Source organism: Copidosoma floridanum, unplaced genomic scaffold, assembly GCF_036245765.1.
Source record: "Copidosoma floridanum isolate Cflo_tuat_1 unplaced genomic scaffold, Cflo_Japanese_pri ptg000019l, whole genome shotgun sequence".
Classification (NCBI taxonomy): Eukaryota; Metazoa; Arthropoda; class Insecta; order Hymenoptera; family Encyrtidae; genus Copidosoma; species Copidosoma floridanum.
The window spans coordinates 492,485-506,748 of record NW_028321896.1 but is presented as its reverse complement, the minus strand read 5'-3'; the positions used below and the strand labels follow the sequence as shown (position 1 = coordinate 506,748).

General features: G+C 35.4%; 2 protein-coding genes across 3 annotated transcripts; one reads left to right on the top strand and one right to left on the bottom strand.

Annotated features, from left to right (window-relative positions):
• Positions 1 to 319: 319 nt before the first annotated feature.
• On the top strand, positions 320 to 11,832 carry LOC106639328 (diacylglycerol lipase-beta). Its single transcript, XM_014352882.2, has 14 exons — positions 320 to 489; positions 3,923 to 4,021; positions 4,502 to 4,714; positions 5,534 to 5,856; positions 6,622 to 6,765; positions 7,489 to 7,657; positions 8,163 to 8,286; positions 8,427 to 8,570; positions 8,875 to 8,986; positions 9,065 to 9,157; positions 9,521 to 9,675; positions 9,833 to 9,979; positions 10,453 to 10,571; positions 10,663 to 11,832. Exons 2-14 carry the CDS (start codon positions 3,927 to 3,929, stop codon positions 10,823 to 10,825), a joined length of 2,001 nt encoding a protein of 666 aa, XP_014208368.1. The 5' UTR covers positions 320 to 489; positions 3,923 to 3,926; the 3' UTR covers positions 10,826 to 11,832.
• On the bottom strand, positions 9,791 to 14,211 carry Tif-IA (RNA polymerase I-specific transcription initiation factor RRN3 homolog Tif-IA). Of its 2 annotated transcripts, none has more exons than XM_014352883.2 (8): positions 14,045 to 14,211; positions 13,517 to 13,720; positions 13,163 to 13,382; positions 12,969 to 13,077; positions 12,747 to 12,899; positions 12,172 to 12,663; positions 11,851 to 12,023; positions 9,791 to 11,771 (listed from the first exon to the last, which is right to left on the bottom strand). In XM_014352883.2, the coding sequence occupies exons 2-8, from the start codon at positions 13,718 to 13,720 to the stop codon at positions 11,326 to 11,328; spliced, it is 1,797 nt and encodes a 598-aa protein (XP_014208369.2). In that variant the 5' UTR covers positions 14,045 to 14,211; the 3' UTR covers positions 9,791 to 11,325. The 2 variants fall into 2 exon arrangements, with proteins under 2 accessions (XP_014208369.2, XP_014208370.2); XM_014352884.2 differs by lacking the exon at positions 14,045 to 14,211 and adding an exon at positions 13,879 to 13,922.
• Positions 14,212 to 14,264: the final 53 nt, after the last annotated feature.

The window sequence follows — 14,264 nt, the reverse complement described above, 5'->3', positions numbered from 1 at the left end:
AAATACACACTGAAATGATTCTCACTCAGCCGCGGTAGCAGAGTCACGTGAGTCAGACGTACTCGACGAAAGGAAAATCGAAGCAGTTGTATAGCGTAGCAGTGCGACGGCCCTACCGAGGCCTCGTGAATAATACATCACTTTACTTGCTCGATGGGCTCGAACGATTCACGCACGTCCATTCGAGTGCGACTCATACACGCGGATGTACATACCGCATGTACATCTGTACGTGCATCTGCCAGAGGAGGCGAGACTCGTGCAAAGTGAATTTGGAGGGAAAAGTGATGTGATGAGTCCATTTTACGAATAAAAACAACACTCGTGTGTATGTGAGCAGGTTTTAGTGTTGGCACTGATATTTTTTTGTTCTTCGTGAAAATGCAGATGCACCGATCGTCATTGGTGTCTGTGGTATTGATTTTTTGCTGCGATGCGAAAAAATTTTAGCGCTGCTGCGATCGAGTTTCCTCGATAATGAATCGCCAGGTAAATATGTAGGGGTCTCATGAAATATAAATTAATGTATCCATTGATCCTTACATATCGTAGAGCGAACACAGAAAAATGCCAATTAGGTGGGTGAATTTTTTTTTTTTTTTTTTTTGCTAGAGAACTTGATAGAGAGCAAAAATTTTCATTAACAGCAGCATTCTTCAACACGCATTCGCATCGGTGATACAAACTGTGGTGCAGATGCAAACCTTTCATACATTTTATTTCGAGACCTGTTATGAGATGCCTCATCTTGTGATCTTACGGGAATCCCGCGAGTTGTTACGCACTACTCTGTATTATAGGATCGTCAAAGCAACTTTTATTAAAAAAAAAAAAAAAACTCACACGCAACTGGTATCATATTTTTGTCTCTTATTGGATTCTTAAGATGTGATGTAGGGCTAGCCATATAATCTTTCCTCGTGCAACTTTCCTTGTACGAGATCGAGGACTCATTGTGCCTACCTGTTACCTGAAAGGCGTTATACTTGAGCTAGCAATGCCACCGGAAATTTTCCACGCCTTTTTTTAAAGTTATGATTATTTTTCGATAGAATATTTTTATTTTTTATTCCTTTCAGTTATGTATCATCAGTTTGGTCTCCCATAGTGAGGTGAATTGTTTTTTTTCTTAAAGTTTGATGGACAACATGCTCAATTACATCGATATTACTCAAACTATCTCAATTGAAATCCTGTTGGGTGATTTCTTGTTATCATAAGATTTTTAGGTCAATCGGAATTTAGTTGTGCAAGTGAATTTTGTTTTTAAAATTGTAAGAAACATCGAACTGTCAGCCACGAATGAATTGCTTCAACAATTTTTTGCCAGACTATTGGAATCACTCCGTTTTATCGTATCTTTGTCGGTGACTTGACAATTTGTCCGTGTTCATTCCTCTAGTCTAAGCTTCGTACAGTTACTCATAATACATATATCTACCCACACGTGTCTCTATCATCGAATCGCAATCTCTTGGTATTTGTCTGTGTATGGGTATTCTGAATCCATCAGTATTTTTAGTCTATGTTCTTATTGGTAACAATATACATCTTTCGCGTCTCTTATTTATGGATTGAATCACTTCACTTACCAAAATCTTATTAACTATTTTCTTGCATCCCTACTAATTGTACATGGAGCAGTCAAACGCATGTCGTGTACCCATATCCCGTTAAGCGTAACAAATTGGTAACAAAAAGCACTCGTACGCATGAAAAAATCGAGCCGACTGAAAACAAAACGAAGAAATTTACAAAAAAAAATAGGGCTGCGAGCGTCGAGCTTACTGGAGCGCAAGGAGGCAATGCTCGCTGCGTTTCCGGGAGGAAGATGCGTAGAGAGAAAGCCGTTACATTATTATGGGTGCACATACGCATTACTACTGTGCGTATCTAACAAATGCACGCGAACCTCCACTGTTCTTTCTTTATACTTCCGTTTCTGTACATGCTTCTTCTGATTTCGCGAATACGTACTCTTTGTCATTTCTCGGATTTTGTACTATCGAACGACAACTCGTTTTTCGAGAATGCGTGCTTTTTAATATTTCACCGCCAAAGAAAATATTTGCACTAAATCGTTTAACTTTTTTTTTGAATAATTTAGAACACAGCTTTATCGTTCGAACTTACAAAAAAACACATCTTTCAATACATTCAATTCATTATAATTAGTAAATTAAATTAACAATAATAGTAATAACAATATTAATAATAAAAATGTACTTAACAAAGGATAATCTATAGCAATTTACTAACAATACTTGGTATTTTTATTACAATTTATAGTTTGCGGAGACCCAGCTTGTAAAAATGAAGCGAAGAACAATAAATCATCGCAAATTAACAAACTAGAATCACAAAAAATTTTAATCAAATTTCATTCTTTAACTTTACGATATTGTCCTTAGTACTTGAAACCACGATTATACCAGCAATAAAAATCAATCTGTCGAGTGCACGAAATCGTTTTACTGCTCGTAATTACTTCAATCAAACCCACAACTCGGCCGAACCCTTGCGATCACTGCACGCTCGTAAATGCTATACACTTAGAAGATGTAGTCCAAGCTTTTTTTCGTGTCCACGATAATAAAGAGTACATAATTGCTCGAATGAAACACGTCGCCAGGTATTACAAAACTCACCTCGTATATAATTTTGTAGGCAATGTAGTGGTAACAGTTGCTGGAAAATGTACTATCAAAAATCCATGTGATTTGTGGCTCTGATTGCAAGTTAGTTTTTCCGTGCAGCAGCTGTAACGGCACTCGAGAAAAACATGGTAGTCTTATGTAGTTGTAGCTTTTACGATGACAATGATATGTACGTAACATACGACGGAGATGATCGAGTGTCCGTCGAAACATGGAAGACGTGACGCGGCGGTTAATTTGGCGTTTCATCTTTCGAATGGTATTTTGTTGCGCTGATTGTTTTTCGATTTTATAGCGTAGTATTAAATACTCCGAAATCGGGTAAAAATTACGAAAAAAACAAAAAAAAATTTTCCCAGGAAAACTGTGAGATGTGCAACGTATGAAAAAAAATGTACACATTTTAACGCACTTTGCAAGTGAAGCACGCGCACAAAGGCCGTAGTTTCTCGTAGTTATGTATATATTTTGTATCATACAGCGCATCAACCGATGTATTTTTCTTTCCTTGTCATTCGTGCTATATACCGTTCGTTTGATCCGACGAAGTTTCGCACAAAGTGGTTGCGACAGAAAAAAATTGCCTAACGCACGTAGCTGAAGGAATCCGTATCTGTACAATAAGTTGCGCGGAGGGTAAAGAAAAGTCACCGAGAGTGTTGGAAACCCAATAAGTCTTCCCTCTGCTTTTCTGCGCAATAGGCGTCTTGAGCAATTGCGGGCATTATGAAAAAAACATCTGAGTGGTTGAAACGAATGGGTTTTTACGACAATTACGAGACCATGAGACTCCTCGAGAATCTGGATTGCGTGTGAATTTTTGCTCTACCGTTATTACTTTTAATGTCAACCAAATCAACTAATGTAACGATTTATGCTTTCGTAAAGGCTGTACTTTTAGGTATCTCAATAGTTGATAGCGAAAATTCTTCATCGAATCTCTTCAACGTGAGTTTTTGTAACATTTTGTTAATGTACGTGGGTTAAAGTTGATACTGAGATTACAAATTTTTATTTCATAGTTTTTTAATTATATAATGTTGAAAACTCGATTAAAAACCAACAAGTATTGCAAGATTTTACCTTAAAACATAAAAATGGAAACATTTTAATTTACTATGTGTTTTTTTCATTTTTAATAATTCGAGGTGGAATTTGGAACTTGAAAAATATTTTACAAACCACAATGTTGAGTCGTAGATCTGAAATTTTCGAAATTGAAACAAAACTTTTTGATATTAATTAAATTTTTGTTTTATTTTTAGGAAAATGCCAGCCCTCAAGCTGTTTGGAAGAAAATGGCTGACTGCAACGGACGATCTCGTTTATCCCGGTCTATTCGAAATATTCATCAGGGTTGTTTGGTAATAAATCCATCACTAATTACAAAATATCACAAGTTATATACCAAACGAGAAAAAATCAAGCTATTCCAAAGTAAATAATTATGACATCATGTAATAATCAACAATTTAAGTGCCACTGTGACGATCGATAAAAGTAAACGAAAAAATGGCACTCTGAAAAAACTATCACTGCAATTTTTATGACAGATCGCGTGAATGACATTTCACTTGCCCACAAACAGCTCGTAACTGCACACACGTGCGAATAATAAAACGTCAACTTGTAACCTCCTACCTCACGCACGACTCGTTGTTGTTGGCGAAACAAAAAAAAAATCACCATCATCATTCTAAACGTCAAAACACTTTTTGCTCGCAACCCGCAAATCATACACGTCGGCATAAACGACTCGTTTGCAATGATGAACAGAAAAAAAGGTTGTCATTATTCCCCTTTGCATTATTCGCTTTGTTTTTTTCCTCTCCACCCGAAAACAGGTTGGTACTCATTGGAATAGCCTGCTGGAAGTACTACGGCGAGACGTGGAGGTGCAAATCGGGGGGCGATCTCGTGCGAGTCTACCTCGTGGGCGAGCTCGCTATATTGGGTAGCGTCACGATTCTCCTGCTCTTCATAGTAAATCACAGCGCGCGCGGCTCCATCACCGACACCTATGCCCGCCGTTACGTACAACCTATGCTTACGCTCAAGTAAGACGCTTGTGATAACTTTTTTTTCCCTATATCTCTAACTAGCCTTCCTGTCGGTGTACACCTTAGCTTTGATAAAATATGCACTAATGCGCGGAAAATTATCCTTTTGTAGTAGTTTTTTTTCTTTTTTCTATCCGTTTCAACGGGTAAAACTTGAAAATAACTTATTCTCATCTGGATGATAGTTCACCCTCTGTGTTTATAACTGGCTAAACATCCGTTGAATGATTTAGTGGTTAAAGGAAAATCGTTTTTATATGTATAAAATTGCGACTAGATAATAAGTGATGGATGATGACTTATTTATGGTTACACAAGTTAATCAGGGATACAATTTTTTTTTTTTTTTAATAAATAACTATTCGATTCATTGAATAAAAACGTACTACATCAAATTAATTTGAGAGTTGGGAGTAAAATTGTAATATCATGTTATCAGTTGAATATAGTCACTATTTTGTCCTGTGACTTGATCACTTTTAGATTCGTTTAGTAAAATTTTATTTTGACTGATTAACACCTAAACAAACTACAACCATCAAAGATTATTTGGTTTTAAATTTCATAAAACGAAATTCTGAAATGCCAATGATTTACTGCAATAACTATATTATGTAAACTTTTGTTTCTCTATACTTTCACACAGTAAATTTAAATCTCTCGAAGCATAGCGTAAAAATGCTGTACTTTACTACGAATTCTGAAAAAATTCCACCCAATGAAGAATTTTAGGTATAACGTTGATATAAAAAAAAAATAAATAAATAAAAAAAATAGGAAAATAGAGCAATAGGTAAATACCGCTTCGTTTTGCAGAATATTATTGATAGCGCCCGAAATAGTCTGGAACATTTTGGGCTCGGTATGGCTGTGCAGCGACGTGGTGCAATGCAGTCGGGAGCACTACACGACCGGAGTGGTGGAGGCTCTCGTGCTCTTCGATTGGGTGCTAATCGGCCTGACGATACTTGGACTAGCTCTGATCTTCGATCCTTTGGGCTCCCTTGGCTTGACGGACAAGCAGCTCGAGGACTCGATAGAGCACGTCAAGATATCCAAGATCTGGTTGAGGCGCTGCAAGTTCTTCTGGTGGATGAGGCGTGACGAGAGCGCCAGCGAGACTTTTGAACATGTTGCTGGTGAGATATAGGTACATATACGTGCATCCGCCGCGTTTGGTAGACAGAAAACACACTTTTTAAATATACCTTAAGTAACGACACACTGGCAGTTCAAAGAGTGCTTTATCCTGTCTTTTTTTTCACTTCGCTTTTTATGATTGACGTTATTGTTTTTTCCATGCAGATAGTTGGCGTATTAAAAAAAAGAAAAAGTTTAAAGCATAGTGACATTTGTATACTTTTGAGAAACACGAGACTTGAAATATTTATTTATGCTGATTGAATGATTTGCTGTAATATTCAAGTTTTGTGTTGAGGGATGTTTAAAAAACATTTAAGAATTTCAGCAACATCAAAATTTTTGGTTTTGCATATCGTCTAAAATAGTCTGTTACGACCCGGATTATCATCATATTATAGGACTGCTATCCAATTATTCAATAGATTTAAAAGAAACAGATTTAATAATTCAGCCAAGCAACCCATATCTCTGATGGTATGAGTACATTTAACGTCATAATAATTATATCGTCAATATTGACGATTCTTAATATTAAAAAGAATAAAATTTGTTTTTATTATTCGACAAAAATTTATTCTTCTAGCATAACGCGTTAAACTCTGAAATGTATGATTTTGTACGAAGAAGCATATTTATTTATCTTTTTTTTTGTCGATTTGCAATGGTCAAATAAATTTTTGCTCAATCACATGTAACGCATTGATACGCATCAAAAAAACTCTTATACACACACAAAGTCCAAACTAAAAAATTTCTTTCAGGCTTACTTAGTGCATTATTTCGAGGAACTGATCTGGTACCATCTGACGTAATGGCAGGATGCATCCTGTTGCGGGTCCGGCAAAAGCGAGAGACCCTCGAACTCAGAAGGCTAAATATTTTCGAGCGACCCAAATACACTTCTGGTACAGTAACTATTTCAACAATATATTAGTAATGGCTTTTTGGAATAAATCTTCATTAAGTTGCTAAAAAAAAAAAATCAGCCGAAAGAACAACTGGCTCAGTGATGCAAATATTTTACTTATCTTTAAAGTGTCTTACGTTTTATTATGTGACTTTAGAAATTCAAAAACTCACGAAATTTCTTCTTATTCCGTGCTACCGTAACTAAAAATTTCTCCCGATGTCTTTGGTGTCTCAGGAATTTTTTTTTCTTTTACTCACCTCAAATATGTAATAGTGAGACACTACATCATTTAAAACAGTACAGTTCAATAATTTATTTTTAATAAATTGGTTATTGAAATAAAATTTCAATTATGTTTACTTGATATTAAATGGTTTTTCAGAGTATTTTTGATACTTGTATGCTAAATTATTTTGTTTCATAAACATAATTTTATTCGTAAACTCAAATAACGAATAATTTCAACAAACTTTTGGTACATCAAAGGTACGATTACGCAAAATCCGTAGGAAAACCTAAAACGATAGATTATTCTATATGAAAAATTAAGAAAAAAGAGTTTCCAGAATTTCTTTTTTTAACAGTGGTAACAATAAACTGACTGAAAAAAAAGTTTAATTAAAGCTAACTTTAATTGCTTAAAAAAATACGTGTATATTTAAGTATATTACAAAAATGCAAAAAAAAATTAAATAAATAAAAATCGCTAAATTTACAGATGGCATCAGTATATTTGCAAACGCACCATCGTGGATGTCACTGGAATGGGCTCACCACTACATGCGACTATCGATCGCCTCTTACAGCTGGCTCTACGTCATCTACAGGCACGCGTGTACCGGCTGTTTTCGCCTCTTGCGCGAAATGACCTGTTGCTCATGCTTACGGTAAATTTTTTTTTTATTTTTTACAACTCGCACATAGATCCCTATAGTCTTATCTGGATTTTTGTAAAAAACCATGACCATTTGAAAATCTCACAAGGCTCTTTTCTAGGGTTTTGCATACTGCTTAAAGTATATGTTTTATGGACAAATAACGTTGAAAGTAGAAATTGGAAGAAAAAAAATTATTTTTCGAAATATTTCCCATTTAGCATTTTGTTATAATTCTTATGTATTACGTGGCTTCAATCAGTGATGTTACATCTAAATAAATAAAGTAATATATTAATATTGCCAAAAGCTGTTATAAACCAGTATAGTCCACCAATTAAATCCAGCACTTTTAACATTTTATCAACGTGTTTACATTTTTTATACAATGTTATTTAAATACATTTTATTTTTTGAAAACAACAATTTCAAAACGTTGGGTGCTACAAAAGAACAGTACATCTTCACATTTAACCATAAGTACTTGCAACATCTCACTATATTGTTTAAAAAAAAGGAGGAAACGCAACGTTGTACTGGACGACAACTGCTGCATGTGCAGTCTGGCCGGTGTGAAAACGCTCTCTCAATTCTCGGAGGACGACATACTGTTCGCTTCGTTCCGGAACCACTTGTGCGAGGTAACATCGATTTTCCACTGGACGCCAATTCGTAGATATATATATATAAAAAATAAAAAAAAATCGCGCACGCCGATCGACGGTCTAACGAGTCGATAACCGGTTGCACGATTGTAAAGTAATGTATCTTTTTGTTGTAGATACCATTTTGCGTGCTTGCCGATCACAAAACGTCTAGCATCGTCGTAGTCATTAGAGGCTCGCTGTCCCTCAGGGATCTCATCACGGACATCGCCGCAGCTTCCGACTCTTTCGAGACCGAGGGCCTACCGACCGGCAGCATGGTGTGCAACAGATTCATTTTTTTTTCTTACGTTGATCATTGACATTTTCTTGTTATGCTAATCCCGGTCTAACGGCACTGTAAGTGACGTATCATTTTTTTCCGAGTAAATTTAACTAGTTTTTTAATGGCAAATCTTGTTTTATCTCATACAACCGAATAAATAAATAAAAAAAATTTACGAGAAAAATACCACGAAACTCTATCTCAGTTTGTCACGCGGCAAATTACGTTGTACTAGATTGTATAACGATTTAGTCTTGATTTGTGCATGGAAATAAGAGGAAGTTTAATTTGTTTTATAGGCACACAGAGGAATGATCCTAGGAGCCAGAGTACTGTTGAGGCAGCTTGATCAGTACAAAATACTGGAGAGGGCATTCGAAACGTATCCTCATTACGATCTCACGCTTACAGGTAGATATAAGCTACGGGCATGATTATTTCAACTCTGTTCTTAAATTGTTGGCAAAAAAATCGTGATTTTCTTTGCAGGTCACAGCTTGGGTGCTGGACTAGCAGTATTATTGGGTACATTGATCCGACCTCGCTATCCTAAGCTCAGGGTGTACGCTTTTGCAACGCCAGGTACGTCACAAATCGATGAGCTTGACCGTTTCTCGTGAGAGTTTGTGGTGTTGTTACGGTAGAGCATGTATTTCAAAAACTTAATTTGGTAATTAAAAAAGTTATAATTATTCATGTAAAAAGTTCTCCGAGTTTTCAAGAAATTTGTATATTTTTTTATAAGAATATCGAAATTGAGTCGCAAAATTTTTTGAAGGATTTTTTTAGTTACAATTAACTTTAACTTTTTCATGAAATTATTAAGTGTCGCGTTCTTGAAAATTAAAAATTTGATATGCTTATATCATCACGTGATTTATTTGGAGTGGCTATATAAGTAAAATTTGTTACGTGGTTTAAGTGAAAAAAAAATTTTTCTTGCAGCTGGACTACTTAGTAGGGAAGCTGCAAGAGTGACCGAGGAATTTGTATTGTCCATCGGTCTAGGGGACGATTTAGTGATGAGACTCAGTGTGGATAGTACGGAAAATTTTCGAACGTCGCTGTTGATCACATTACAAGCTTGTAAGCTTCCAAAGGTAAATTTGTTATTAGGTTAATCAAATTTTAACACATGTTGGTAAATCTATGGAATTTTTTTTTGACTAGAGTAAGCATGAGTGTTTAGTGAATAATACGTTAAATAAATCAAGGTGAATGATAATATACAATATATATTTCTTTTTTTAAATGCAGTACAGAGTTGTTCTCAACGGATTTGGCTACATGCTGTTTGGAGTTCCTGACAGAGATCTAGACAGAACCTGGAGAAATGGCAACACCATGAATTCGATTCCAGGACAGCTGCCACTACTCTCCGATTCGCTTTCGATGCGAGAAACGGTATGGAAGCACTTATTGCGATTAAGACCAAACAAGTAAAAAATTTCACATTTTCATGTAATATTCTGTAGCAAACATTTATATAGAAGCGCATTAGATAATTTACACAGTTTTTAAAAATCAGTACTTAAAAAACGATCGATTCTTTCTTAAAACGTTCATAAATAACTATGCAATCAAATTCGAAATTTTCTTCAAGCACGTAAAGTTACTCAAACATCAAAATAAGTCCAACGCAATGAGCATGCAGTTTTTCGAATAAGAATTTTATTCAACGGCCCAATACATACACAGTATTACTATGCATGTCTTTTTAAAAATAAATTGTTCTATAAGGAAAGAAAAAATCATTTTCAGTTAAAAAAAAAAAACCGACTTAAATTGGATCAAACTAGAAAAAAATTTGTACAGCAAACGTATGAAACGCTTATTTCAAAGTAAAGTTACCTATTCAACTGAGGCATTGTTTTCAGGAGACGACAATTTTAGAAAGAGACGTCACGAGAAGGAGATACTCCAAGGTCAGACTGTACACAGCAGGCAGGATACTGCACATAGCTAAGTGTAAACCAGCATCGAAGGAGAAAAAAAAGTAAATATCAATAGTAAAGTAAATAAATAATTAATCATGGCGTATATTTACACTCTCGCGGATACACGTAATTCGTTTATCTGTTCCGCAGGAAAAAAAACAAAGAGAAACAGTTCGAAATGCGCTGGGCACTCCCGGAGGAGTTTATGGAGCTGTCAGTAATGCCTCGTATGCTCCTGGATCACTTGCCCGAAAACCTGGAAGAAGCGCTGGCGATTCTACTCAAACAGCAAGAAGAATCGACGATACTTTGATTCATCACGAACGAGTCGAATTCGCCGAGCTCTTATGTTACGATGATCGGTTGGGATTACATTGTTCGAAACGAACCCAAGCGTGCAATTATTTGTTTTTACAAAAAGTATTTTTTTCTTCGATGACGATTGTTTACTTAAGCTAAGGACCCGTCAATAATTTTTTGTACGCCAATATTTATGTACATAAGTTCGAGTTTCGATAATAACAAGACAGTAATGTTTCTTTTGCGTCGTTCAAGATAGAAAAGAACAGAAAAATCCATTACAATGTGTATATAAATTTTTAAGCCTTAATCTTGTTATGTAGGTACTTTATACATAGTCTTTTTTAAATGTTTAGTATTGCAGGTGCGATCAAACGAACGATCGCATGTTTGCTGTAAGTCCGAGTCTTGCCCTCATTGTAAATACAAAATATAAAAATAGGCAACAAACGATTCGTTAATACTTGACTATTCCCGGATAACAAAACCCCATTAATCGCCATGGACGCGCAATCAAGTGTACATGAAACCCGGTGAAGTGCTGTACGAGAACTTGTCTATGTGATTTTTTGGCTCCGGACTGCAAGACAGGAAGCTGTCATCCATAAAGTCATTCTCGTCGCACGACTTGTCTTTCGCAGCGTTCGAGTCGGTAGCGTTGCTGTTCATTGCATTGGCACTGCTGTTGTAAATAGGCGCTATCCTACGTCCGCTTAACGGCAAAAGATACGGGTCAAACGGAAAGAAGGTTTCAAGCGCAGTAACGGTGCAGTTCGTGTTATACAGCACTGGTAAATTGCTCCGCGAGTTTCGGTCGATTACCGTGTAACAGTAGGCTACCTGGTACTTTCTCGTGACTGCGGCGAAGTTCTGCACGACGGCTGGTTGACAGAACTTCAGCGGGTTCAGTCTGCTTGTGACTATTTTTGTGATATTGAGTTCTTGCAGGAATAGTAGATCTGAAAAACAAGGATATTGTAATTCGAATAAAATAATATTGTCAATTTCAATTTCGTAAAATTTGTCTTGACGACTCACTTTTTTTTCCTTCCGTCAAATCCTTATGTCTAAAGGCTATGAGATAAAATATTGCATGACACATGGAGTAAAAAAGAGCATGAGCTGTGGGATCTGCGGACTCGACGCTATCTTGTGAACTTATGTAACTGTGCACCCATGAAACTATTTCCGAGAGCACGCCTTGGATCAAACTAAAATTTAAATTCAAAATTTAGTATAAATAACAAAACTACAATGGTACTGATTTTATGCATTTCACGGAATTTCGAACATACATCATTTAACTATTACAAACACATTATTACAATTTTTACGACAGTTGCGTTTTAAAATACTCACTTGATTCGTAAATACGTTGCTCTAGCTAATAAACTAGCTATATAAGCCACAGACGTTTGCCTAACTGGAGTAATTACAGAAGGACTCGATACAGCCTGCCATAAGCGTCTGATAAATGTTTCTGCTACTAGTGTCTTGAAGCTACAAAGGTAGAACATTATAAACTGAACGTGATGACTGGACTGTGTCGTAAAAATTATCCTTTCAAAGTTGTGTAATAAATCATTGTAGATGCTTTTTATCGATTCAATTTGTAACTGTCCATCGACGTGGCAGCAGTCATATACATAAGAGAATATCTGCTCCATGCACACGTCCAATATTCCAGCATCTGGATGTTTCAATTCTGTATCTTTAAAGGCCTTACTATTATTTTTGTCATTCGCGTCGTCCATGTCGAACATTTCATCGTCATCATCGTAATCATCATCGGTATTTTCATCATAGGCAAGTATCTCCGAGGGAGGAATGGTTACATCCAAAGTTGTTAGCCTAGAAAAATATTTTTATTTTTTACATACCGTTGTAAAATAAAAGTCTATGTACGGATTTAAATTATATATTTTCAAACTAACTTTCTAATAATGAGACCAAGAATTTCTTTTCGTAATTGGGGTGCATAGCTCAGAATTTGTATTAATGAAAACTGATACTGTTCTGCAACTAATATTCCTTCATTAGTACGAGGATAGTGGAACTCCAGAGTTTGAAGAAAAATTTCTATCGACCTAAAATTACGTAACAGATTAAGAAACGTTATAGCTAATTCAAAATGTATAACTGTATTTTAAGCATACATTGGTATAATCCTTAAAAATTTTTTTAACAAATCGTGCACATGGTTGGATTTTGTCAAATATTTTTCTGGGCATTTTCCTTCACACCATTTTGTATCACCATCTTCAGCTATGTAACAAAAACAAAAGTTGTATTAAAAAATCGTTTGCTTAAATTATTTTTGAGATGAAAAAAATATTAAGTCGATACTCACTCAATTTAAACTGGTTAACAAGATTTTCAAATATTAGTTTTGAATGATAAATGTGTATACACATTAAATCTTCGATGAATTTTTTATAACTGGCAATAACTTCGGAAGATCGACTGGTCCAATTGATTTTCAACATAGCTTCAATCAAAAATTTGTGATTTTTGCCTAGCATTGACACACATTCTTGAAGACTACTCAAAAATTCGAGCAGATCATACTCCTAAAATTCATTAATTTATTTTTATAATGCTTAAGATCATTAAAATTTTTAAGTTTGTTCATTACTATGAAAAAAAAAAAAAAATTAAGACTCATTTCTTCTTAAGTTAAAAAAAAATTTAATCAACAGTTTACCTTGATACTTGTGTCTCTGATGATACAAATTGTATCTTGGTACTCTTGACGATTGCACCCATTTTCGTAATTCGTAAGGATAACTTTCAAGTTTTTAGGTAACTTGAAGCTTATCTTTTTTTGTGCCCTAATTAGAGAAGTTCTTGCACCAGAACTTTTTAAAATAGAAGATACACTGCTGTATGGCGTCGACACGACAGACATCTGTGAATTAAATAAAATTTTGTTAAAACTTTAGTCGTACACCACTTAAAAACCAAAGCAATTGATCGGTATAATTTTATAAAAATCTATTAATAGGAGAAAGTTATGGAGTTGCAGTCATGACACAATATGGTGCCACATAACGACGAAAAAATTACTATTCTTAAAAAGTTGAAAACGAAAATAACACGAGTGTTTTTAAGATTCAAAATAAACTCAAGGTACTTAAATGTCCTTTTAAATCTGATAATCGGTAAAACTACTTGACAATCGTGTGCGCGCTCTCTCCCCCTGTCAAATGCAGGTTAGAAAGATTTTACTTACGATTTCTGTTGTGAAGCACAGTTGTGCTGGCCCGATTCAACGAAAAAAACACAAATCTTTCACTTTACAACTCGAACGAGAACAGAACAACAACTATTAAAGGATATTTTGAATAAATAACAAATAGTCCGTCGCAGCATGACCGCGTGGTGTTCACTTGGCTCGGTTTTACAGATGACTCGTGTTAAAGGCGCTTGTTACACGTTTATCACATACATTT